At 39.5% G+C, this 25,194-nt stretch overlaps 1 protein-coding gene across 1 annotated transcript in view; it reads right to left on the bottom strand.

Annotated features, from left to right (window-relative positions):
• Nucleotides 1–25,194, bottom strand: part of HCN1 (hyperpolarization activated cyclic nucleotide gated potassium channel 1) — a 334,018-nt gene that overhangs the window by 58,356 nt on the left and 250,468 nt on the right. The window contains exon 5 of the mRNA XM_036280637.1: nt 1,882–2,028. Coding sequence (XP_036136530.1) covers nt 1,882–2,028 — 147 coding nt within the window. The remainder of the gene's footprint in view (nt 1–1,881; nt 2,029–25,194) is intronic.

Raw genomic sequence — 25,194 nt, 5'->3', positions numbered from 1 at the left:
TCTTAATTGATATCTTAATGCTTTTGAAATATAAACAAGCAAAAAATATAAATAACTTTTCTTGGATACAGAAAATTAAGAATGGTTCAAAATGGTAAGGCCATTAGTTGGAATGAAAAGATTTATTGGGTACTTAATATATAGTACATGTACTAGGAATTTCAAGAAAATGTTAAAGTAAATGGCCTTTGCCTTTAAGGAACCTCCAAGACAAAAGTGCAGAAAATAACTGTGAAAAAAATAGTGACAACATAGAATGGGTAAGTAGCTCCTCGGATTTATGGACTGACTGCTTGGGGAGTCAGAGGAAAGAGCACTCAGATCCAGTTTGGAAACCCAAGGAGGCATAAAGAAAGAAATCGTACTTAGGATTTTGCTAACACACGAGAGGCATTTCTGGGAAACGTCTGATGCAAGGGTGAGAAATCATAATGGATTTTTGCAGAACAGCAAGCGCACAGTTTGGCCCCGGGCTGCTTTGGAACACGCAGGACATCGGGAAAAGGACGCTGGAGATGCAGCTGCCCTGAGCACAGGAGGCGAGGTGAGGGGCCGAAGGTGGCTCCCCGTGATTTCATCTGTCATGCAGCCTGAACGTTTCAGAGCAGAGAAATGACCAGCTTGTACTCATGAAAGAAGATGACTCTGGCATGGATGAAACTTTAAATAGTACGGAAAACAGACCCAAGGCTGGAAAGCAACTGGCTACGGTATGGCTAGGCCCTGTGAGAGGAAGCTTAGGGTGCTGGCCAGGGTCTGGGAGGAAGAGGGGTTACCACCACTGATGGCATTTGGTGATCGACTGACTGTGCAGAGCAGAAAAAGTTTCAAAAACGAATAAAAGATTTATATGCCAAATGACTTGAGAGAAGGACTAAAACATTTACAGAGACATTTCAATAGATAAATGGTTTAGTGTTGAAGGGTTCCATTACTTTATGAAATAGCTTACCATACGCACGGGGCTGGGCGAGATCATGAAGCTTTAAGAAAATGGAGCTTATGGCAAGCACTTGGAGCTCAAATTCCAGAATCGAATTGTGAGATGAAATAAATACAGGAGAATAAATTCAGAAAGGCAGAATGTCAAGTCAATGGCTCAGTTATGGCTCAGTGTTAAAGTCGCTCCTGCCCCCAAAAGATTCAGAATGTGTGTTTTGTTAACAGTTTATATGTTACCAACAAGGGCTCAAAGACAAAGGTTTTGATGAATAACAGGTTATTGATAACTTTCAAGGGAACAATTTGGTTAAAAAAGTAGAGATCAACTCAATCAGTGATTACATTAGGAATCTTTTGACAAGGTTGGTAGTAAAAGGAAGGAAAAAGAGCAAAGCAATGCAAGAAATGTGAACAATGAAGACAATGTTCTTTCAGTCTGGGGGTGACAAGAACATTCTAGTGGGCAGAAGGGAGATTTCTGGGGAGGGATGGAAAGAAAACACAAAGCAAAAAAGTGTTGTAATGAGGTTATAAGAAATTAATTACTTGCAACAGGTTATTCGAGTCTGTGAGCAGAGTCCAGGGGATAAACAGGGAAGAAGAGTGGAAATCAGTAAAATAAAGACATAGTTATGGGCGGATGAGACAAGAGGATGGAATACTGGGAAGATGGACAGTCAGGACACATGAAGGGATTTTAATAACTACGGACATAGAAATAAACAGTTATGGGAATCATAATTAAAACAACTTTCCTGCGTTTTTTAATAATTAAAAGCATGTATATGGGAAAACATAAGAAAGAATAAGGGCAAAATGATGTCTTATCAGTTAGTTCTAATATTTATGTTGAGTATGTTATAGCATGGACCTGAGAATTTCCCAGCAGCAGAGCAAACACGGCTCAGGCACCAGGGAGACCAGGACTAGACATCTTACCTCTCTCAGAGGGTCATTGAGCTCGTTGAGAATATTTTCCTCATCGAAGATTTTGCCTTGGTATCTGTGCTCATAGTAATCATGGATCTTCTGACGCATGTCGGCCGGTAGCTTATGGAAGGACATGTACTGTTCCACCTGCTTATACTGTAAGGAAAGGAGAAAAGAAAATTAAAAACCATTGTTAGGCTGAATGCGAACCATCCTACTTTGTGCTGTATTCAATAACACTTGAATAACAATAACAGAAACAAATATCTCTTTAAGGGGAAAGAACTCATGTACTAGGTTTTAATGTCCCTAATCTGTATCACATGCTATAGAAGGTATTTATTTATGTAAATCTTTCCTGGAATAAGCTGAGTTGTGGAGAGGAGGCATGAAAGGAATTCACAGTGAACCGTAGGGGGTAGCCCCAGAAAAGCCAGTGATAAGGTTAAATTAAAAACAACAAACAAAAAAACAGTGATGCTATTTTTTTTTTTCCTTTTCATTTTTAGCTGAGTTCCAAAAGAAGCTTGGGTTTAATTTGGAAAAAGAATCTCGTAACTTTGGATGATACAAAAGGCTTTATCTTAGACCTTACAGGGAAAGAGCAGACCTAGTTGAATGGTGAACAGAGGCAGGGGCTTGGCATCTGTCTGCATGTCACAGGCTCAAGGAACAGACGTCTCGTGAAGTCTGAGGATGTGTCCTGCTTCAACCTAGGACCTAGGAGAACACGAAGGTGGGACTAGATTCCCCTAACGTCATAGTAGAATGTGAACTCGGACAGTTAGGTCATTTAACCAAGTAGTTCTTAAACTTAACTGTTTATACAGTTAGGTGAGGGGCTGCCCCTTGGGAATGCAGATTTTCAGGCTTAATTCCAGAGATCGATTCCCCTGACGTACGTGGCCCTGTGAATTTACACACACACTCACCACCCACACTCACATACACACACAGGGTCCCTATTATTATCATTTTTAAATAACATTCCTGCTAGTCAAACAAGAGCAGAGTAGCAGCAATGCTCGCTGGGAGCTTCTTAGGAGAAAATTTCAGGCTTCATCCCAGACCTGTGAAGTCAGAATCTACATCTTCAAAGGATCCCAGGTGACTTATCACATTTTAGTTTGAGAAATATGCCTTTACTGAGTAAAAAACAGGTGATCACGAGGCCACACTTTGAAAAAGAAATGAATTAAAGCCCTCAAAATTAGTTTCATTGTACAGATAATAAAAGTGAGTACAAAGAAAATACTAGCTAATAAAACCAGATAAAGGCGATGGATTACGATTCTTCCCTTAAACAAAACACATTTGAGGTATTATCATGGAAATTTTTTTTTTCTCACATCATCCTGACAGAGCTCTGTCTAGCATTTCTAGGTCTTCTGTCGCCTGCCCATGCTCAGTGTGATTATAACTGTCATCGTGACTGATAACAGACATAGCTAATGAGAAGCAGCACCCGGCTGAATCGTTTCTTCCCACACACTCTCCTTACATGTAACATTCACATTGTTTGGATGTTCCCTTTGAGAGATCAGTCCCCCCTAATGACATACAACTTTGTCATGAGATTTGATTTATTTGGTCACCAGATTATCCCCTGAATGTATTTAAAGCTGTAGGTCTCTATATATCCGAAGCCACTAGATTACAATCTCAGCATTTAGAATCCAGGTACGGATGCTGCCACGGTCCTTGTGTCCAAGTGGCTTCTAGCATGTGCTTGAGAAGTATTGGGCTGTTTCCCAAAGGGCTCCGAAGGCACGTGCCTTCCTATCAGCCTGCTCGCAGCTCATGTCTAGGAACCTGGATTCAGTCTGCTGGGTCTGCCCTCAGCTGGTCCATGGGAAAGCAACGTCCCTGGCTGTCTCTGCAGATCACTCTGCAGAACGAAGTTGATTTGCCGCTGGTCTGGAACAGCTCTATCTTTATTTCTAGAGACATTTCTGTACCTGCTTTTTACTCTTAGCCAAAGAGGGGGCAGTGGGATATTTCACGTACACACCGTGGGAGACTCCCGAGTTTTCTGCACTGATGAGTTACAAGTAGCCTGCTTGGCTTCATGAGTCTGGCTTGACTGGATAAAGAGCTAGGGAGAGCTTTGTGGGTGAGCTCTCCTCAAACCAAGACACCCCGCACAGATCCTGTGGGTGGAGCTAGAGAGACAGCTTCCCCAGGTGCTCGAAGCCCAGCCCCAGGGAGCACATGCTGGGAAAGGCGCTGGCCTGTGAGGCATGTCTGTGTCTCTCCCTACGCGGTTCCTTTGCCTTTAGAGAAAAGCCTCATGTGAGCAAGTCTGGTGTCGGGTGAGTCCCACCAAATACCCAAACTTGGGAAAATAATAAAACAGCTGTAGACCAAAGGGCCACGACAGTGGACGCTGACTACAACGGTGAAAGACCTTTCAGTTCTGGGCAAACCAAGATTCATTTCTTCTGCACCAGCAGGTGACAAGTCTTCTCTGCTTACATGTCTCAACAAACTTCTTGCCCAGACACTGCTGGGAGTGGGGAGGATTTCAATCTTCACCAGAGCATTGAACTCTGGTTTCTCAGCTCTTTGTGTGCATCTTAGGGGTAGGAAGACAGCATGAACTGCTAGCAGTGTGTTATTCATTTGGGGGAATCTATGTCCAGTGCAAAGGCCTACTCACCCAGATAAAACAATTCTCTGCTCTCTGTCTCTGGGGTTGGAAACTAATCCTTAATCAGCTGCATACAAATATTACATATGAAACTATTTTATTTTTGAGAAAAGTCAGGGTTGGTTGACTTACCACCCCAGGTCTTTTTCCTTACAAAATTCATTTCAACCCTTTGGACTTCCATTCCCTAATCTTCAACAGAAAGGTGTTAGGCCCAATGATCTCCCTTATTCCTTCAGAAAAACTTTCTATGCCTATGTCTTGCCATGTACTCCTACTGAGACAAGTTTGGCTTTTGAGCCTATATTGCACATTTTAACCATGCACTGACTCACGGGAATTGTTGATGTAACAAATACTAATTGAGTGCTGTGAGCTAATGGTTCTGGAGGTGCAGCTGCCAAACTCCGGCATCACCCACTGCGTTAGAGGCTGAATCCCAAACCCTAAGCAGTCTGTGTTTCCACAGGCTCTCTATACATGAAAGCATCAGAACCACTTCTATATGCCAAATTCTGTGCAATCTTAGAATATAAGGAAGCACTTTGAGTGAGTCAGGACAGAAAAGAAATTCAGTTTGACAGGGCAAGGTTAGGGTGCCCCAGGCACACACTGATGCCTATGTGGAGGTCAGGAGGTCAGGAGAGAAAGTGTGCACAGTCAGTGGCTCCGGGGCCACTGCAGGAGGATCTGTCAAACGAGAAAAGAAATAAAAAGTATAACATATTATTTTTTAATCCTCATCGGAGGATATTTTTCCATTTTCATTTTCAGATAGAGTGGGGGGGGGGGGGGTGGAAACATTGATGTGAGACAGAACATTTATTGGTTCCTCATTGCATGACCCTGAACAGGCTGGGGGACAACTGCAACCCAGTACGTACCCTCATCAGACGAAACACACTCTTGGTCAATGGGCGATGCTCTAACTGCTGAGCTAAACAGTGAGGGACAATCTATATTTAAACGCCAGTTCAGACTATTTGTGTTCTAAATGTGGTTTATCTTGAGAATGTACCATGTGATTGAGAAGAATGTATATTGTGTAAGCTTGTATGTAAAATGTTCTGTATACTACAATAAGCCAACTGATCTAGTTCATGATCTAAGAACTCTGTTTCCTTACTAATTTTTTGTCTAGAAGATCAATCCAGTGGTGTCAGTGAGGTGTTAAAGTCACCCCCTATGACTGTATTGCTATCGATCTCTCCCTTGAAGTCCTAAAGAAGTTTTTAAATATATTTTGGTGCCCCTATATTTGGTGCATATATGTTTACCAGGGTTATATCCTAGAAGACTGAAATCATATCAAGCATCTTCTCAGATCACCATGGAGTGAAACTAGAAATCAATTACAATAAAAACACTCAAAAACATTCAAATACACGGAGGCTAAAAAGCATGTTATTAAACAATGGATAAGTTACCAGTGAGATCAAGAAAGAAATAAAAAACTTCCTGGAAACTAATGAAAATGAACACACAATACAAAATCAATGGGACACAGCAAAAGCAGTTCTGAGAGGGAAATTCATAGCAATACAGGCCTACCTCAAGAAAAAAGAAACTTTTCTAATAAACTATCTAACCCAACAACTTAAAGATTTAGAAAGAGAACAAAAAGAAAAATCCAGAGTTAGTAGAAGGAAGGCAATAATAAAAATCACAGCAGAAATAAATAACATAGAGATGAAAAAGATAATACAAAAGATCAATGAAACCAAGAGCTGGTTCTTTTAAAAGATAAACAAGATTGATAGACCTTTAGCCAGACATACCAAGAAACAAAGAGAGAGAACCCAAATTAATAAAATCAGAAGCAAAAGAGATGAAGTAACAATGACACCACAGAAATACAAAGGATTATAAGAAAATACTATGAAAAATTACATGCCAACAAATTCGCCAACCTAGGTGAAATGTACAAATTCTTAGAATCACATACTATTCCAAAACTCAACTGGGAAGAGTCAGAAAACCTAAACTGACCAATAACAATTAAGAAAATAGAAGAAGTACATGTAATCAATAAAATTCCAGTAAACAAAAGTCCAGGTCTGGATGGCTGCACAGGGGAGTTTTACCAAGAATTCAAAGAAGAACTATTATCACCTATACTTTTCAAACTATTACAAAAAATTCAAGAGGAAGGAAGACTCCCAAGCTCTTCTTTTTTATTTATTTATTTATTTATTTATTTATTTATTTATTTATTTTTCTTTATTGATTTTACAGAGAGAGGAATGGAGAGGGAGAGGGAGAGAGAGATAGAAACATCAATGAGAAAGACATCGACTGGCTGCTTCCTATATGCCCCCCACTGGGGATCAGGCACACAAACTGGGCATGTGCCCTGACCGAGAATCAAACTGGTGACCTCTTGGTGCATGGGTCAATGCTCAACCACTGAGCCACACTGGCGGGGCCTCCCAAGCACTTTTTATGAGGCCAGAATAATCCTAATCCCAAAACCAGATAAAGACACTACAAAGAAAGAAAATTACAGGCCAATATCCCTGATGAACATAGATGCCAAAATTCTCAACAAAATCTTAGCAAATCAAATCCAGCAATATATTTAAAAAATTATACACCACAACCAAGTGGGATTTGTCCCAGGCATTCAAGGGGTACAACATTTGTAAGTCAATAAATGTGATAAACCACATAAACAAAATAAAAGATAAAAATTATGTGATTGCCCAGCCGGTATGGCTCAGTGGTTGAGCATCAACCCATGTACCAAGAGGTCACTGGTTCAATTCCCACTCAGGGCACATGCCCAGGTTGTGGGCTAAACCCCCCAGTGGGGGGCATGCAGGAGGCGGCCAATCGATGTTCTCTCTCATCGATGTTTCTCTCTCTCTCTCCCTCTACCTTCCTCTCTCTCTAAAAATAAATATTTTTTTTATAAATCATGTGATTATATCAATAAATGCTAAAAGACATTTGACAAAATCCAGCATCCACTTTTGATAAAAACTCTCAGTAAAGTGGGAATAGAAGGATCATATTTCAACATAATAAAGGCAATTTATGACAAACCTACAGCTAACATCATACTTAATGGGGAAAAACTAAACACATTTCCCTTAAGAACAGGAACAAAAAAGGGATGTTCACTTTCACCAGTCTTATTTAACATAGTACTAGCAACAGCAATCAGACAAGAAGAAAAAATAAAAGGGATCAAAATTGGAAAGGAGGAAGTGAATCTGTCATTATTTACAAATGACATGATATTGTACATAGAAAACCCTAAAGACTCTATCAAAAAGCTACTAGATTCAGTAAATGAATTCAGCAAAGTAGCAGGACACAATATCACCATCCAAAAATCATTGGCATTTTTATACACCAATAATGAACTCTAAAAAGAGAAACTGAGGCAAAAAAAACATTAACCATTGCAACAACAAAAAAATTTAGATACCTAGGAATAAACTTAACCAAAGAAGTAAAGGACCTGTTCACATAAAACTACACGACAAAGAAATAGAGGAAGATATAAAAAAGTGGAAGCATATACCTTGTTTATGGATTGGAAGAATTAACATCATTAAAATGTCCATACTACCCAAAGTAATATATAGGTTCAGTGCAATCCCCATTAAAATACCAACAGCATATTTCACAGAACTAGAACAAATATGTCAAAAGTTTATGTGGAACCAAAAAAGACCCTGAATAGCCACGGCAATCTTGAAAAAGAAGAACAAAGTAGGAGGGACTACAATACCGGATATCAGGTTATAGTACAAAGCCATTGTAATCAAAACAGTTTCGTAATGGCACAGGAACAGGCATATAGATCTATGGAACAGAACAAAAAACCCAAAAACTGACCCAAGACATTATGCTCCATCAATATTTGCAAAGGTGACAAGAGCATACAATGGAGTAAAGGCAGCCTTTTTAATAAATGGTGCTGGGAAAATTGGACAGCTACATGCAAAAAAATGAAACTAGACCAGGAACATACACCATACATATGAATTAACTTAAAATGGATAAAAGACTTAAATGTGATTTATGAATACATAAAAATCCTAGAAGAAAATGTAGGCAACAAAATTTCAGACATCACAAGCAGCAGAATTTCCACTAATACAATACCTAAGGCAAGAGAAATAAAGGAAAAATTGAACAAAAATAAATTAATAACAATAATTTTAAAAAGTAGTTTAGTTACTGAGGTTGAGCAAGGTAAGGGAACTGACATTTGCCAGAAAGATGTGAAAACAGAACCAGAAAAAAAATGATTTGCACAATCCAAAGAAAGTCACAGTTTCAAGGGGGAGCGCTCAAAGAGCATGTTCTAAGAAAAGGAGGATCGGACTGCGGCCAGAGAAATGAGGTAGTAATCCTCCTTAGAACGGACAGAATAGCCTTCTGGCTCCCAAGCATCACTGTATCCTCTGAAGATGACTGCAACATAGGAATTACAAGTTATACTTTGCATTTTATTACAATAGTAAATTATAAAACAATAAAAATTAGTAAGTTAAAGCAAATGGACCTCTCAGTTTTTTATTCTAACTCCAGTCTTCAAATCTATAAAACATTGCACATAAGAAGTTAACCTTTTAGTGAAGTCTGTCCCAGGAAGCACTGAATTACTGTACAATAATGTTTTCTGGACTCACAAGACATTGTTTACAATGCAACCCCATAACCTCAGGTTGTCTATGTGTAAATTAAGATGGTAACAATAACTGTCATTTCATCACTTTTTAAACTTTTTATGTAGGGAGGCTCCAAATGATTCCAGAAATAATTATTACAGATAATTGGCACCAAAACTCAGCCTCCTGGCTGTAGCGTAGCAAAGGCTTTGGAGACAACAGAGAATGTTCCCAGGTAACTGAAGACGGAATCTGAATTTCTAAATCTCATTTCAAGATCAATTTGTTTATGCATTAATTAAAATATTAAGCCATCATAATACCTTGATTAGTAAAAACTCTACTAGTTTTATGAAAAAAGGCTAAGAATATACTTTTCCTAGTTGGTATGAGCATATTAAAAATTGAATTCCTCAAGGTATTTATGTAGAATCTCATTGGATAACAAATATAGCTTTACTTTAGTAAAATGCCGAGTAAGTAGCAGTACTGCAAATAATGAATTTATTATGAATAATAATATACCTGTGGATATTGTATATATTTTTACTTACATCATTTATAATGTTTATTTAATTTTAATAAATAGGCAAAAAAAAAGAAAAAAATTACAGACTATTATACTAAATATAGACAATATTAGATAGCATTTAAAATTCTTACTGAATATTTCATACACTTAGTATTAAATATTTCCAGCACAAATCAAACATATTTTTTTAAAAATGAAAAAACAAACAAAAAGAAAAAAGCAAAGGTGCACTGATACACGATTTTTGTGCTGCCTACTGGGCCTTATTAATACCCCAGGCTCTGCGCGCCCTCATTTCCTGACATCCGCACAGGTTTGCGACAGAACTAGAGGCTATTATTCTGAGATCTTCTGTAAAAATTGCATACTTATTGTGATATTTTAAAGGTAAGGCCTGTAATTCTTATTTTAAAAACATTTTTGGAATAGTTTTATTTAAAAAAAAATACAAGAAGAAAACATCTTTGTAAATGGCATTCAATCAATAGAAGGCAATGAACAAAACAAATAAACAATACTTTTAATATAAACCATTGAATAACTTAGTCATGCTATTAAAGCATTATTCTACTTAGAGGTAATTATTGGGGAAAGCTTTAATAAATAGTTAAATACACAGTTTAATTAAAATATGTGTAATGCTCAATATAAATGAAACATTGAAAAATGGTGTTTGAAATGACATTTTTCTAACAATAATGAATGTGTGCAAATTTTATAATCAAATGCTATAAATTTTAAGCATAAGTAGAAAAGATAATATAAATAAAATATTTACAATTGCACTTCAAAGAGCAATAATCAATTATTAATTACTTTTTCCTAATGTACTTTTTCATGTTTAAAACCAATCATCATTGGATTTATGATTAAACTATCTTATATTTTACAAAGATATTTTTTAATATTGCCATTTATTTACATGGTAACTGAAGCCATGGTTTCTACTTTGATTTTACATTTAAAAATAAACTAGTCAACACATTTCTATATTATATTTCTATATTATCAATAATATATAATATATTACATTATAAAGATTAATATTGAATTAATAATATAGTATTAGATATGTTACATGCAAATGAATTTATCAAGTATTATTTCTAAAAATTTTATAGCAGGATTGAATCATCCATTTATACTTACTGAGGGAAACTTTTCTGTGGGCAAAAATAGATTCCTGGTAATTTCTAAAAGTTCTTTTAAGTAGAGTATCCCAATATACTTAAATTTGATTTCCAATATATCAAGAGGAAAAAATTAGGAGGAAATCACACATGAAGAGAAGCAGATGCTTGTAATGTTCTTTTTTCCGCAGGTTTGAGCGAGTTACCTCCACTGTACCTTCACTCTCCAGTTGTGTGCGTGGGGCAGCAGGGCCATGGAGAACGGGCTCTCTGTACGAGAGGGAATTTCTTGCCCTGGCCAGTTTGGCTCAGCAGTTAGAGCGTCAGCCTGCGGTCCAGAGAGACCCGGGTTCGGTTCCCACTAAGAGCACGTACCTCGGTTGCAGTTTGTCCCCGGCCCTGGTGGGTCGTGTGGGTGGCAGCCACTCGATGTGTCCCTTCACGTCGATGTTTCTCTCTCTCTCTCCCTCCCACTCTGTCTGAACAAAAAATAGAAAAAAATGTCCTCAGGTGAGGATTAAAAAAAGAGAAAGAGAGAGGGAATTCCTCAGCTTTCAAGATATGAGGAAAGCTTTTGGTGGTTGTGAATATTTACTGGGCCTATAAAACTTTCAAAATTATAGCCTAACAGATGACTAAAGTCCTAGAGAAAACAGTAACAAATAAAAACTGTTCTTCTCGCCCTGGCCAGTTTGGCTCAGTGGTTGAGCATCGGCCTGCGGACCAGAGAGTCCCGGGTTCAGCTCCCGCTAGGGGCACGTACCAAAAAACAAAACAAATAAAAACTGTTCTTCTCTCCAGAATGATCACTTTCATTATAAACAGACATTCTCTTATTTATGGAAACGCGAATTATTCACTCAGATAGTTTAAAATGTATTCTATTTTCATATATTTATTTTTTTTATTAATTATTTTTCTTTATTGATTTTAGAGAGAGAAGAAGGGAGAGGGAGAGAAAGAGATAGAAACATCGATGAAAGAGAACATCGACTGGCTGCCTCCTGCACGCCCCCCACTGGGGATCTGGCCCACAACCTGGGCATGTGCCCTGGTTGGGAATCAAACCGGCGACCTCTTGGTGCCTGGGTCGGTGCTCAACCATTGAGCCAAACTGGCTGGGTTATTTTCATGTATTTAAAAATAAAATCAAGATTCACCAAAATTTGAGAAGTTTTTTGAATCCTCACCCCAGAACATTTTTTCCCAGTGATTTTTCGAGGGAGGAGAAGGAGGAGCAGAAGCATCCACATGAGCGAGAGCAAGGATCTGGGCCTAGAGACCAAACCACACGTAGGCACATGCCCTGACCAGGAATGGAACCCGAGACCAGTCAGTGCTGGGGCGCTGCACAACCAGCTGAGCCACACCAGCCAGGGAAAACTGAGAATTGTTTACACTATATAGTTATTTCCTTCTTTTTATTATTTTAGTTTGGCTTGAAAATGGCAAGATTCCAAAAAGTTTTCCAAAAGTCAATGTAGCTCTGTTTCAGACTTAACTGAGCAAGTAATTGAAAAAAATAATAATGAAAGGTCAGTGTATTTAGGAATTAGAAGAAAACAGAATTACCAAGTAAATAAATTGTCCCTATAAAACATTCTTAAAAAGTTAATGTTTTAGTAATTATGGAATAAAAGTCAAGGGTACAGATGATTGCTAGAAATTGAAAAGTCATAATCATTATAATAAAGTTTAAATCTGTGTTTGAATATTTAAAAAATCTTTAGTGTTTTATTGCTCTAATGGCTTTTATCTTTATTACTGCACTTTGTCCGTGTGCGCGCACGCACGCATCTGTGTAGGAAAATGATTTTGATCCATGGTAACCTAATCAGGTTCTCATTTTCCTATAGGACCATTTAAAACATTCTTGCTACTTAAATATTCTTTCTTTAAAATTAAATTTATTGGGGTGATGTTGGTTAATAGGATCATATAGGTTTCAAGATAGCCATCCATACCTGTTAGCATGGCTACTGTCAACAAGGCAGTACTGACAAGTGCCGGAGAAGTTGTGGAGAAAAGGGAACCCTCACCCACCCACTGGGAATCCACTGCCTTGGTACAGCCACTGTGGAGAACAGTCTGGAGGGTCCTCTAAGCACACTCACTTCCCTCCCCCGATAATGTCTTTCACCCACAGAGGACGACCTCCTGAAAATTTCAAAAATAAATAGAAGCCTTCACATAAGAACACCTATTAACTCACATAGAAAGACACCTACTTTTTATTCTTCTAGCTCTTGTAACAACAAAAGAAGTGTCTTTTCTCATTTGAAGTTAATCTTTGAACTGTTTTTGAATTTGTCCTCCTCAACTCTCCTCAGGAACATTACCTGATATGCTGTAGTATCTATTTTATAACTTCAACTATCTCTCTATGTATTGGTTCTAGCCAAATAGCTTTCAAATATACTCACCTTTTATTTAAAATGATTAATAATAATAACAACAATAATAATAGTCCTATCTAATCCTTGAATATTACAAACTATTTCCCAGGTACGCAACTAAACAGTTTACTCATATTTTCTCATTTAATCCTCATGAGAATCTTATGAGGTTGCTACCATTATCTTTACTTTACAGATGTTGAAACTGAGGCACAGATAATTTAAATAACTTGGATAAAGTCACATAGTCTATTAGAGTTGAAGTCAGGACTTGAACCTGGGCCATCTGGATCCACTTGGTGTTCTTCACACCAGTTGGTGTTCCTGTCTTTAAAAAGGGGGCTCTCAACTGAGCACAGACAGCCCTCCATCTACTCCCCATTTTTTTCCTTCCCTTGGTCAATCAATTTCTTGAAAGAGTGTTCTATACTCATTATCTCACTGTTGACCACTCATTAAATCTTAAAACATCGAATTATAGCTTCTATTCCTTCTACTCTAGTAATAATACTCTTACATTTCAATGATTTGCCAATAATTAACATGATAATTAGATACTTTGCAAGATACTCTTATTTGGTATCTAAACAGCACTGTACACTAGTAGCTGACCCTGCTGATGCCCATGCAACACCCCCGACCTTGGCAGCTGGCCCACCTCTGACCTCAATTATATCGATGTTGGATAGTCCATCTCAGGGTCTCTGCGTACGGGCTTTCTGAGAAGCTCAGAAAACTTGCTCAGCTCAAGACAGAGTTTCATGGAAGTTTGGGGATGGGGGAGAGTGTGGGTAATACTACCTATGGTAACCTTCAACCCATGAAGGACTTGAGTCTCCAGATTTATGTCACAGCCTCCCCTCCTTCAAAGAGACAATTCGAGGGTGCATTCTACATCTTCCCACAAGAGTATCAGTGAGACCAAGGCCACTTGTCCATATTGGAAAACAACTCAAATACACTTCCTTCACTTTCCCTTTACCCCCTCTTTCTTTTCCTATTCTCACTCTGCTTCTTGGAATTACTCTCCACTAAATTACCTATACCCAAATCCTTTTCTTAGGCTCTTGTGGGAGAACCCACATTAAGACAACATCATTATTATTACCCCTTCCTCCAAAGGCACCTTAGCCCCTGGCTTCTCCCTCTGTATACTTTTCCTGTTTCCTCTTTCCGCTCTGGCTGCTTTTTTCCAGTCTTATTTGTGGATGTCTCTTTATATGTTGGTGTTTCCAAGGATGATACCTAAAGACTTTTTAAAAATTTTCACTTCACATATTTTTCTTGTGCAATTCTTCCCTAGCCTGACTTTACTTACTATCAATACACTACATTGCCAATCAATAATTCCAGCAGAGAATTAACTCCCGATCTCCAGACTCATATGTCCACCCTCCCCTTGAGTATCTACCTTTACAACATGTCTCAAAGTACATCAAACACAACATTCCCCCACCTGACATGCTCTCCTTCTCCCCCATACCTTCTCTCTCCAGCCAACAGCCTAAGCTGTAGGTCTGGTTTAAAGGACAATCATCTCTCTGTTTCCAATACATTTTACCTTTATTCTCTGTAAATTAACCACATTGCCACTAGGGAGTCCATTTTTAATGATACTCCTCTGAGTATGTTTCAAACTTGGCTCAAACTTGAATGTACATTCAAATAACACGGGGATCTTACTGACATGAAGATTCACATTCAGGAGGGGTGGCGTCGCATCTGAGACTTGGTATTTCTAACTAAGATGATGATGATACTGGTTATCAGACATTCCTAATAGAAAAATCTAGATTAGATTAGGTCGGCCGTTTATGGCCCCACCACACCGGGCCCATACCTTTCTGCACACTATCATAATTGCTTATTAATTTTTTATATTCACAACTAAACCATAAGCATCTTGAGGTGTATTTTCACTGTTGTATCTCTATTTTCTAACAGTGACTCACATACAGTAGTTGTTCAGTATTTTCTGGATTAGTTGTATATGTTCTAAAATATTCCTTTTGTAAACTATACTGTTTTGTCTTGATTGGGAACCCGATTTGAATTACATTTTGAAGTATTACCAAAAATTACATCAGATGGTTTTGACTAGGCCAAATATATGTAAAACATTTAAACTTTTTCACTTCTTCTTTAAAAAAATTTAATTATACACTGGAGAGAAAAATCAAACACCTATTAATTGTGAAAAAGCGCCTAGTCTTTTTAATTTTGTTCCGAGGAGGAGAATATGCCTTATTTGAAGCAGCTGACAGATCCATAACTTACTTCATTAACTTTATAGGATTTGTCATTTAATTTAAAAAAATTAGATGATGAAAATTGTTCTTGTGCCAGGACCAGGCTGTTTTGATTACAGTGGCTTTGTAGTATAACCTGATATCTGGTAATGTGATCCTTCCTACTTTGTTCTTCTTTCTCAAGATTGCTGTGGCTATTTGGACTAAGATCTGGAAACAGTCCAAGTACACATCAGTAGATGAGTGGATAAAAATGCTGTGGTACATGTACACAATGGCATACTATGCAGCGGTAAGAAAGAAATATCTCTTATCCTTTGAACCAACATGGAGGGACCTGGAAAGTATTATCCTAAGTGAAACAAGCCAAACAGAGAAAGACAAATATCACATGATCTCAGTTATTTCTGGAATATAATAAACTAAACAAACTGATGAACAAAATAAACCGAGAGTCACAGAAGTAGGGTACAGACTGACAATCCTCAGAAGGGGGGGTATAAACCACAGAACTTATATGCATGTACACATAACAGATGGACATAGGCAACAAAACTGGGGACCGGGTGGGAGGGGATAGGGAGGAGGGAGTAAATGGGGGAAAAAAGAAAAAACATCTGTAACAAAATAATACTAATACTACTACAACAAATAATAATAATCATATAAAAATAAAAACATTTCCACAAAAAGAAAAAGAAAAGTGAAAAAAAAAAATTAGATGATGAAGGACAAAGTGTTTCCTAGACTACGATGAAGTCTGTTAGTCTTAAATCTAGAGGTAACATTTCACCAAGGTTAAAATCGTATAGGTTACCCATGATTGCCGCTTTTAGACTAGTAATTTAGGTTAGTGTAATTAAAATAACGTAAAAATTTAAAAAATTGGGTGCGTGAAATGTTGCCACATTATGTCACATGCGTGTGTGTGAACTTCTTCAATGAAAAGTACAAGTTTAGTTGTCAACCCTTCATTGGGAAGATATATTGAACTCTCTGTGATGGAGCTGAACACTTCTTTTATTCCCCCACTCCTTTTTTTTTTTTTTTCCCAATTTTTATTAATTTATTTTTGTTACAGATGTTTCTCCTTTTTCCCCCCAGACACCCTCCTCCCCATCCTGCCCCACCCCAGCACTGTTGTCTATGTCCACTGGTTATGCATCCATGCATATAAGTTCTTTGGTTCATTTCATCCATCCCTCCCGCCCCCCTACTCTGAGGTTTGTCAGTCTGAACCATACTCCTTTCTGTGTCTCTGGGTTGAATACTTCTTTTAATAGTGTATTATCAATAACCTCTTTCTACTACCCTCAACCAATTTTTTAAGCTTTTAGTGATGAGTGGTAAATTATTTATATAAGCCCTATATAAGTGCCTTAGAAAGACTAATAGCTTGAAACTAATGATGTCATTAAAAATATCACTGCTATTCTTCATTATTTTTGGTGGAAATATTTCTTAGCAATAGCAACAGCTTGATTTACTTTTGAAAGTCTCTCTCATTTGTTTTTAATAATACCGTTTCTATTTTACTGCCTGTAGCTTTCCAAATTTAAAGCAACTGAATCTTTGAGGCTACACAATTACTAAGAGTAAATATCATCTGGAGAATAATTAAAAGAAGACAATAAATTAATGACTCATCAGCAAATTACATGGAGAAACAACATATTCGATGAAGAAATGAGCTTTCACAACCCTTAAAATGTGCACTCCTTTGGATAATTTGTTTTTCAAAAGTGAGTAATTCTAACAAAGATTAATTCCATCTGTAAAAATTAACAGTATAATTTTCGTTAAGGGCATAATATAGAACAAGACCGAAAGGGGTGATCATAGCACTTATCACGTTGACAGGATGTGCTATGAAGAAGCAACAGAGCAGCACAGATATGCATTATACACAACCAGTCAAAACCCACGTTTCAGACCTGAGTACTGGTCAGCTGTTATTCACCATGGTGCAATTTAAAAACCTGTGTCACTCCACTGGGGATGCTACAATATATAATTACTATAATAAGCTTTGGGAAACATCTACCGGAGAGTAAGGGAAGGCTATTAGAAGAAAATGCTAAGTACAGCCCTGCAGAATGAGAACAACCATAGAGGTCTAGTTTAGGCAAGGCTCAAACGTCAACAATAAGTGACTATTGGTTTGATTTCTTTTTTTTATTCTTTATTGTTGATAGTATTACAGATGTCCTCTTTTTCTCCCCCACTGCCCCTCAACTTGGTTTCCACCCCACCCCAGTCCTTCATCACCCTATTGTCTGTGTCCATGGGCAATGCACATATACGTATAAATTCTTTAATTAATCTCTTCTCCCCACCCCACTTCCCTCTGAGATTGTCAGTCTGTTCCATGTTTTTATGCCTCTGGTTCTATTTTATTCATCAGGTTATTTTGTTCATTAGATTCCACATATAAGTGAGATCAGGTGATATTTGTCTTTCTCTGACTGGCTTATTTCGTTTAGCATAATACTCTCCAGGTCTCTCCATGCTGTTTCTTTATCACAGGTGCACAGTAGTCCATTGTGTACATGTACCACAGCTTTTTATTATAGCCCAATGCCCATCAACAGATGAGTGGATAAAAAAGCTGTGGTGGTTGATTTCAAAAGAAAATAAATACAAATATACATATGTCCATTTGAATTTTGTGTATATACATATCAACATATAGAAATATGCATTCCTGAATATCAGTTTGCAAATGTAATGCAAATTGAACTGGCAATGATTTATTAATATCTATTGTTCTTCGTGCCAGCATCACAAGCATCGTGGTTAATAACACTAAGGGAAGGAGATACTTTCAGAAAATCAGTCATGGAATTTATAAAAGAAAAGGATCTGAACTTGATCAACTCAAACACTACAAAACGAATAGTCATTGGTTAATATAAAAGGTGACATCGTAAGTTCCAAGATGTGTGTCCTGAGGTGGTAAGAGAACACCTAGCCTTCCAATCTAACTAGCATAAATTCAAAAGCGCCTTGTTGAAGTTAACAGCATTCAGAAAGACAGTACAACACAAGCCAGCCAGAGGAACTCCTCAGGCAGGTGAGGGCGGCTGCTTCCTACAACACTGGGCACCTCTGCAAGGCCCGGGTGCAACCCAGTATGAAGATGCGCCAAGACCCATGTGTTCTCAGGCAGGTACTGGACTGGCTGTTATTCCCAAGCAAAGTGAGGAAGTGGGTCCAAGAAATGGACAATGAGGTCACCGGTTTCCACAATCAAAGCCAGGTGAGCAGAGACAGCAAAGTGAATGAGTTTCGAACCCTGTTCCAGCCCATCACAAGGGGGCCAGGGGGCTACATTGCTTCTAATAATCAGCGAGACATTTTTTTTGTTAATTTATTTTGATAGGAGAAGTGCAGATTCTGTTTCTATCTATGGCCTTCAGTTAGAATTTCTCAAACTGAGCTAAGATTTCAAGATGGTATCACTGGTTTACTGTTTTTCTTCTTTTCCCCTTGGTGCTGAAGGACCTTAAGGGCGCATGCCCAGTCAGTAGTCATCCTACGGAGCATCTCTGCAGCTAGGAGTTCAGCCTGCATTTTCCCACAGGTTAGCTGGGAAGTAGGGGTGGGCTACAGACATTTAAATAGAAGTGATAAGTGATAGAGGCATTCGAGATTATTCTAGTTCCCCTTTCTCTTCATAAGTAACCTTCATTGGCAGAGAATGCTGTTAGCTTCTAGGTCCTGCTGTAAATGATAGTGTGTATTCGCTGAGAAGTCCTACAAGGATCTGCAGACTAGACTTCTTTCCATCAGAATTTTATGTCCAGGTGCCTGGTTGGCTTCCCACTAGGATGTGCAGTAGGAGCTCACAGTTGACACACCCAAAGCCGAATTCCTCCCGCAAGGCTCACCGACCACAGACTAGCTCGTGGCTGCGTATCACATAAAGATGACTTCCTGCCCACAGCCAAGATAAAAACATTGCAATGGTTTTGCCATGTTTCTTTCTCCTATCCACTACTTGGGTCAGTACATTTTATTCTATGCACTTATTTTTTTTATTTCCAGCTTTGCTGAAGCCTCATTTACACAGCATAAAATTCTCACTTTAAGGGTACATATCAGGGGCCATCACCACCATGCCTGAGTCTCAGAACATTTCCATCAATCCCCAAAGTCCCCTCATTCTCTTGGTCATTATTCCACTTTCCCAGCACTGGTCCCAGGAAACGACTGATCCGTTTTCTGTCACTTGCTCTACTTTTTCTAGAATCGTAAATAAATGGAATAATACTATACGCAACCTTTTACATCTAGCTTTTTTCCTACTTAGCATGATGTTTCCAAGACACATCCATGAGGTTGCACATATTAGCATATATCTTTTTAAATGCTCTTATTGCTGGGTAATATTTCTGAATCTTTCATAATATATTTACCTATTCATCTCTACTCCTGCAAACTTGGTTCAAGTCATCATCATCTTGTGCATGGATGACTTCAAAAGCCTTCTAACTGGTCCTTCTGCTTCTCCTTTTGACTGCTCATAATTTATTCTCAGCCCAGTAGCCAACGCTACCCATCCAAAATAGAAGCCTGACCATGCCATGCCTGTGTTGGAACCCTCCAAGCATGCTGATCCCAGAGGGCAAGCTGCACTCTTCCGATCACCTACAGCCACAAGGGAACTGGCCTCCTACTATCCTGCTTGCTCCCTGAGCTCCAGTCTGACTGCTGTCCTTCACCTGGAAATGCAGAACATCAAGAGCAGCAGGAAGTGCGAGAGTCTCAGAGAAGACAAGGAATAAATACATCACATCTTCCTGCATCACCAGTTTCCCTCGGTGGCCAGGGATGCAAAGCCTTGCAACAGTTTCCCTCGGTGGTGAGAGATGCAAAGCCTTGCAACATTACAATGAAATAAACTGTAGAACACAGTGTAAAAGATGAGCCTTTGAATCAATTTTCTTGTTGAGACAAGTAGCTTTAGTCGACGCCCCGGAACGGTCCAGTGCATGTGTTTACATTTCTCTGCATTTTGGTTGTATGCGGCAAAGAAGTGTGAACATCATTCTGGATCATGAACGTAACAGATTTTAATTACGGCTTCAGCTGAGCTGAGACTGAAGTAGGACAGCCCCTAGTAGTGGATAATTTCAGCTCCCTATTCTGTTAAATCAAGTTTTCCACTTTGTAACAACAAGAAGGATGGCAGCTAACTACACTGTGCTCCAGGTCTGACTAGAATTTTCCTTTCACTGGGTGAATTCAAACAGACTCCGGCTAATTTTCACCTGGAAAGAAATGAAAATGGCATGAGAAGGATGTTTCTCGTACACGTACAGCAGTCGCTCGTTTCAGTGCTTGCGGACTATACGAACACCCCACTGTGTGAACAGCACAAGACTGTTTTGTTCTTCAAACAAGTAAAACTTTGATCGAACAACCAACTAGTCATACATTTGAAAAATGACAAATATATTTCTCTAATACTTTCAAATAAATTTAAAAAAAAAACAGATAGGAATAAAACCCTTGAAAATGAAAATAAACTTGGGATTAGCAAACTACCATAAAGTAAAGATTTTCACAACACTGACACACCTGTCTCCCGATTTTCCACCTTTAAAAACATTCCAGCCCTGGCCGGTTTGGCTCAGTGGTTAGAGCGTCGGCCTGTGGTCCCGAGAGACCCGGGTTCGATTCCCGCTAAGAGCATGTACCTCGGTTGCAGTTTCTCCCCGGCCCTGGTTGGGTCATGCAGGTGGCAACCACTCGATGTGTCCCTTTCACGTCGATGTTTCTCTCTCTCTCCCTCCTACTCTATCTGAACAAAACATGGAAAAATGTTCTTGGGTGAGAATTAAAAAAAAAACACGAAAAAAACATTCCAGCACTTTCATGTTTCCCCATACTAAGGTAGATGTTTTTAGTGCTTCAGCAAACAGTGAGGACCTTTGCAACATAGTAGTATAGCTCCAATTAGAAAAATTATTGATAAATTGTTTTACATCTTTTCTGCACCTTGGCATCAAGGTTTTGAAGAAGAAAGAGATAATTAGGAGGTTATAAATAAATAAAACTATAGCCCTGGACTGTGTGGCTCGGTGGTTAGAGCGTCGGCCTACACACCAAAGGGTTGTGGGTTTGATTCCTGGTCAAGGGCATGTGCCTGGGTTGCAGGTTCGATCCCCGGCCCTGGTCAGGTCACATGTGGGAGGCAACCAATCCATGTGTCTGTCTCGCATCCCTGTTTTTCTTTCTTTCTCCCCCCCATTTTCCGTCTACTCTAGGAAGTTAATGAAAAAAATATCTTTGGATGAGGATTAAATAATAATAATAATAAAATAATAATATAAATCAAATGTTTAAAAAGTAGCACCTACAGCCCTGACCAGTTTGGCTCAGTGGTTGGGGCATCGGCCCGGGAACCAGAGTGACCCGGGTTCGGTTCCTGCTAAGGGCATGTACCTGGGTTGCAGTTTGTCCCTGGCCCCATGGCAACCAGTTGATGTGTCTCTCTCACTTCGATGTTTCTCTCTCTCCCTCCCCCCTCTCTCCCTCCTGCTCAATCTGAAGATCAATGCAAAAATGTCCTCGGGTGAGGATTAAAAAAAAAAAAAAGTAGCACCTGCATGTGTTTTTCTTGGTATTTGAAGGTTTTATCATTATACATTGTCTTTTTCCTGTAGCTGTCCAATATTTACTATTCAGTATAGCCACAAGTCTCTTCATTCTTCTCCAAGTAGTTTCTCTTAGCTGTTTGGTCACAGAAGAGAGCGACACAGCAAAGCCGAGACAACTGTCTCTCGGCTGCAGAATGGTGCTAACTCACGAGAAAACACAGACGTGCTGAACAGAACTCCCGCCTCCTATGTACTCAGGATCAAAGGAACCACGGGTAGCAGCGTGGTGACCGCGTAGTAACTTGAATTCTCCTTTGATTGATGCTCCATCAAGGTGTTTATCGGTTGAGCAGTTCTCTTAATATTACTGACATAAACAATGAAGAGGAAAGGAATACCCCAAGGCTAGAAACGTAAGAAAAGGCTACAGAAGTTAGGGAACACATGGCATTCGCTGCTATGTGGACGCTAAACGTGATGAGAGGCGATTACTTCTGAAAAGATGTCACAGGCGATGACAGTAGTAATGATGACATATCCATGATGATTAGCAGTTTCCAAAGAACATTTGTTCTTCCCAGTGGCCACAGAGGCAGGGAGGGCCGACGTGCTACTTGGTATCTTCAAGAGCGACTGAGACTCGGAGGAGGGAAAAAACGTGCCTGAGGCCAAGCGGTCCCCTCAGTGTGGAGCTGGGACGTGACTCAAGTTCCTCACATGGCGGACACGTGCCGTGTTTCCTGTGAATGCTGCAGCACCGGTCGTTGATGAGCAGTGAGCCTCTGCCAGGGGACTCGGCCCAGGTGGAGAGCTGCTGATTTGAAATGCGAGGAACGCAAGCAGCAGTTCATCAAGAGGAACATGCGTCACATGAGAAGTGACCGAGGAGAGCAGGGATGCCACCCCAGGAAAGCAAAACTGAGAGTGGGTGTGACCTCGTGTGCTCGGTCATCCAGCCAGAACCAGGGACCGTGGGTGCGCCCAGAGAGATGCCACAGTAATCATAGAAGGCTTGGTGTTCACAAAACCAAAACATTTTCAAATAAATGTGCACTCAGAGAAGCTGTCACCTCCCTGCCAAGGAGAGGAAAGAAGCAAAAGTGGACAATTACTAATGGAGAGATGGTGGAAATCAATAATGACTAAATTAAGAAAGAGATGAGATCAGTAAGATTTTGAGATAGTTTTATCCTTTTTCATGTGTCTTGAACCTGATTTCCATTCTTCGGTTTGGGATGACTTGAAATGTTGTGCTTTTGTTACTTATTAGTAATTTTTAAAAAGTTCTCATTTAAAAAAAAAACTAAAATTGTCTTGTAATATCAAGGACGCTATGTGTGTCCATGGACCAAGCTGTTTCCATAGTGCCGATGCTCACGTTCCCCTTTAAGGTTATTTTAGGAGGGAGACAGCATATGTTGGAAAGAACTTTTCCTTCTGGAGACGGATCTGAATTCAACTTTCAGCTCTGCTGTTTTTGGGCTCCATGGCCTTGAACTAGTAACTAGACGCCGAAGCAGAAATTACAGAAACTAACTCTGAGAACTAAATAACGGGCGCTAAATAAATTTCAGTTTGCTAAAGGATGTCCGACTTCACTAGTGACAATTTCCTGCACTGTCACAAATAGAGAGCTTTGTGAAATATGGCCACAGAAGTTCCAGTACAAAGGGAATAAGATGAAAGTACTTGCATAAATTTATCAAAATGTAAATAAAAAGGAACATAGACTTCTTTCGTTGTCTCCCCAGAGATCTCGAATTTGGAGATCTCTGCACTGCAGAACCCAAGCAGCGTTTGGACCCTGTGATTCCAGATTGTTCTAGTCCACAGCCAGGGTGTGCTGAACACAGTCCTCAGCGTGCTCCGAACAGAGCGTACTGCGGACAGTCGAGATTGTGCTCGATGACTCAGGGTAATCATTATGAATAACACCTCCCATCCTGTACACAGTTCAGCAGCTACTGCCTGGGTTTTTCCATGTTCCTGGATGGCTTTTTCCAAAGACTTCTGCTTCACTCATTTCTCATTTCAGTGGCTCAAGGTGTGTCGCTTGTTGTCTTTCCACTGAATTGTCTCTGATTACTGCTGCTGGTGTTGCTCTAGCTCCTTTCTTCGTGATCTGGTTTCCTTTTTAACTGGAACTTTCCAAATGCTCAGGGGTCTGCTTTGCACACAGTCAGACTTCCTGTTCAAACTACCCTAGGACAAAATCAATGGCTCCTGGTAAAACCAGTTAAAGGGATGTTAAGTATTTGAGAAGGCAATAAATGCAGCCACTTCTTATACCTGTATGTTGACACCTCTGTGCCCCAGATTCGGGGAGATTTTAGCTTAATGATTTTCTGCTTTGCAATCGAACTGCTCGAGACTGTTAGAAGTACGGTAGCTGTCTGACTGGGTATTACTATACTCCCCAAACTAGTGCAAGACAGTTCCCCCAAGGGGCTATTATAAAGAGAGTATTTAATGTAAAAAGTAATTGTTTGCATACACCCTGAAAGTCATGTATCCAGAACAGAAGAAGTCCTATAATTCTAAAGAAGGAGATCTCCTTACCCTCTATCCGATCCCATATTACACACTCATGAGTATGTTCACGAGGATGACCCAGAAGACATTCCAATTGCCTTTTTGTGTCCTCCACGGGAGCTGAACATTGTTCGGTGCAGAAGGAGAATCGGAGCTGCGGGGGACCATGGAGACAGCTGTGTCCGTCCCCTCCCGCCCCAGATGAGGAGAGGGGCCAGGACGGCAGGTGCACGTCACGTTCACCCCTCGCCGGTAAACGCAGGAATAAAACCAGGGCCCTGATTCTTCACGTGGTGCCCCATTCTGCATGTTTTATTATTATTCGATACTTCGAGAAAGGTTAATTATTGGGTTAAATTATTACAACTCTGCTATAGTTTGAATGTTTGTGTCCCCCTAAATTTCATATTTTGAGACCTAAGTCCCAAGGTGATAGAGAGGGTTTGGAGGTGGAGCTTTTGGGAGATGATTTGGTCATAAGGGACAGAATCCTCCTGAATAAATGGAATTAATCCCCCGATTAAAGTGCCCGAAGAAAGCTCTCTTGTCCCTTTGACCACGTGAGATTACACCTAACAACGTTTAATCGGTGAGCCAGAAAGT

The sequence above is a fragment of the Molossus molossus genome, unplaced genomic scaffold (assembly GCF_014108415.1).
Source record: "Molossus molossus isolate mMolMol1 unplaced genomic scaffold, mMolMol1.p scaffold_m16_p_3, whole genome shotgun sequence".
Lineage (NCBI taxonomy): Eukaryota > Metazoa > Chordata > Mammalia > Chiroptera > Molossidae > Molossus > Molossus molossus.
The sequence above is the reverse complement of the archived record's forward strand: the minus strand, read 5'-3'. Positions and strand labels throughout refer to the sequence as shown.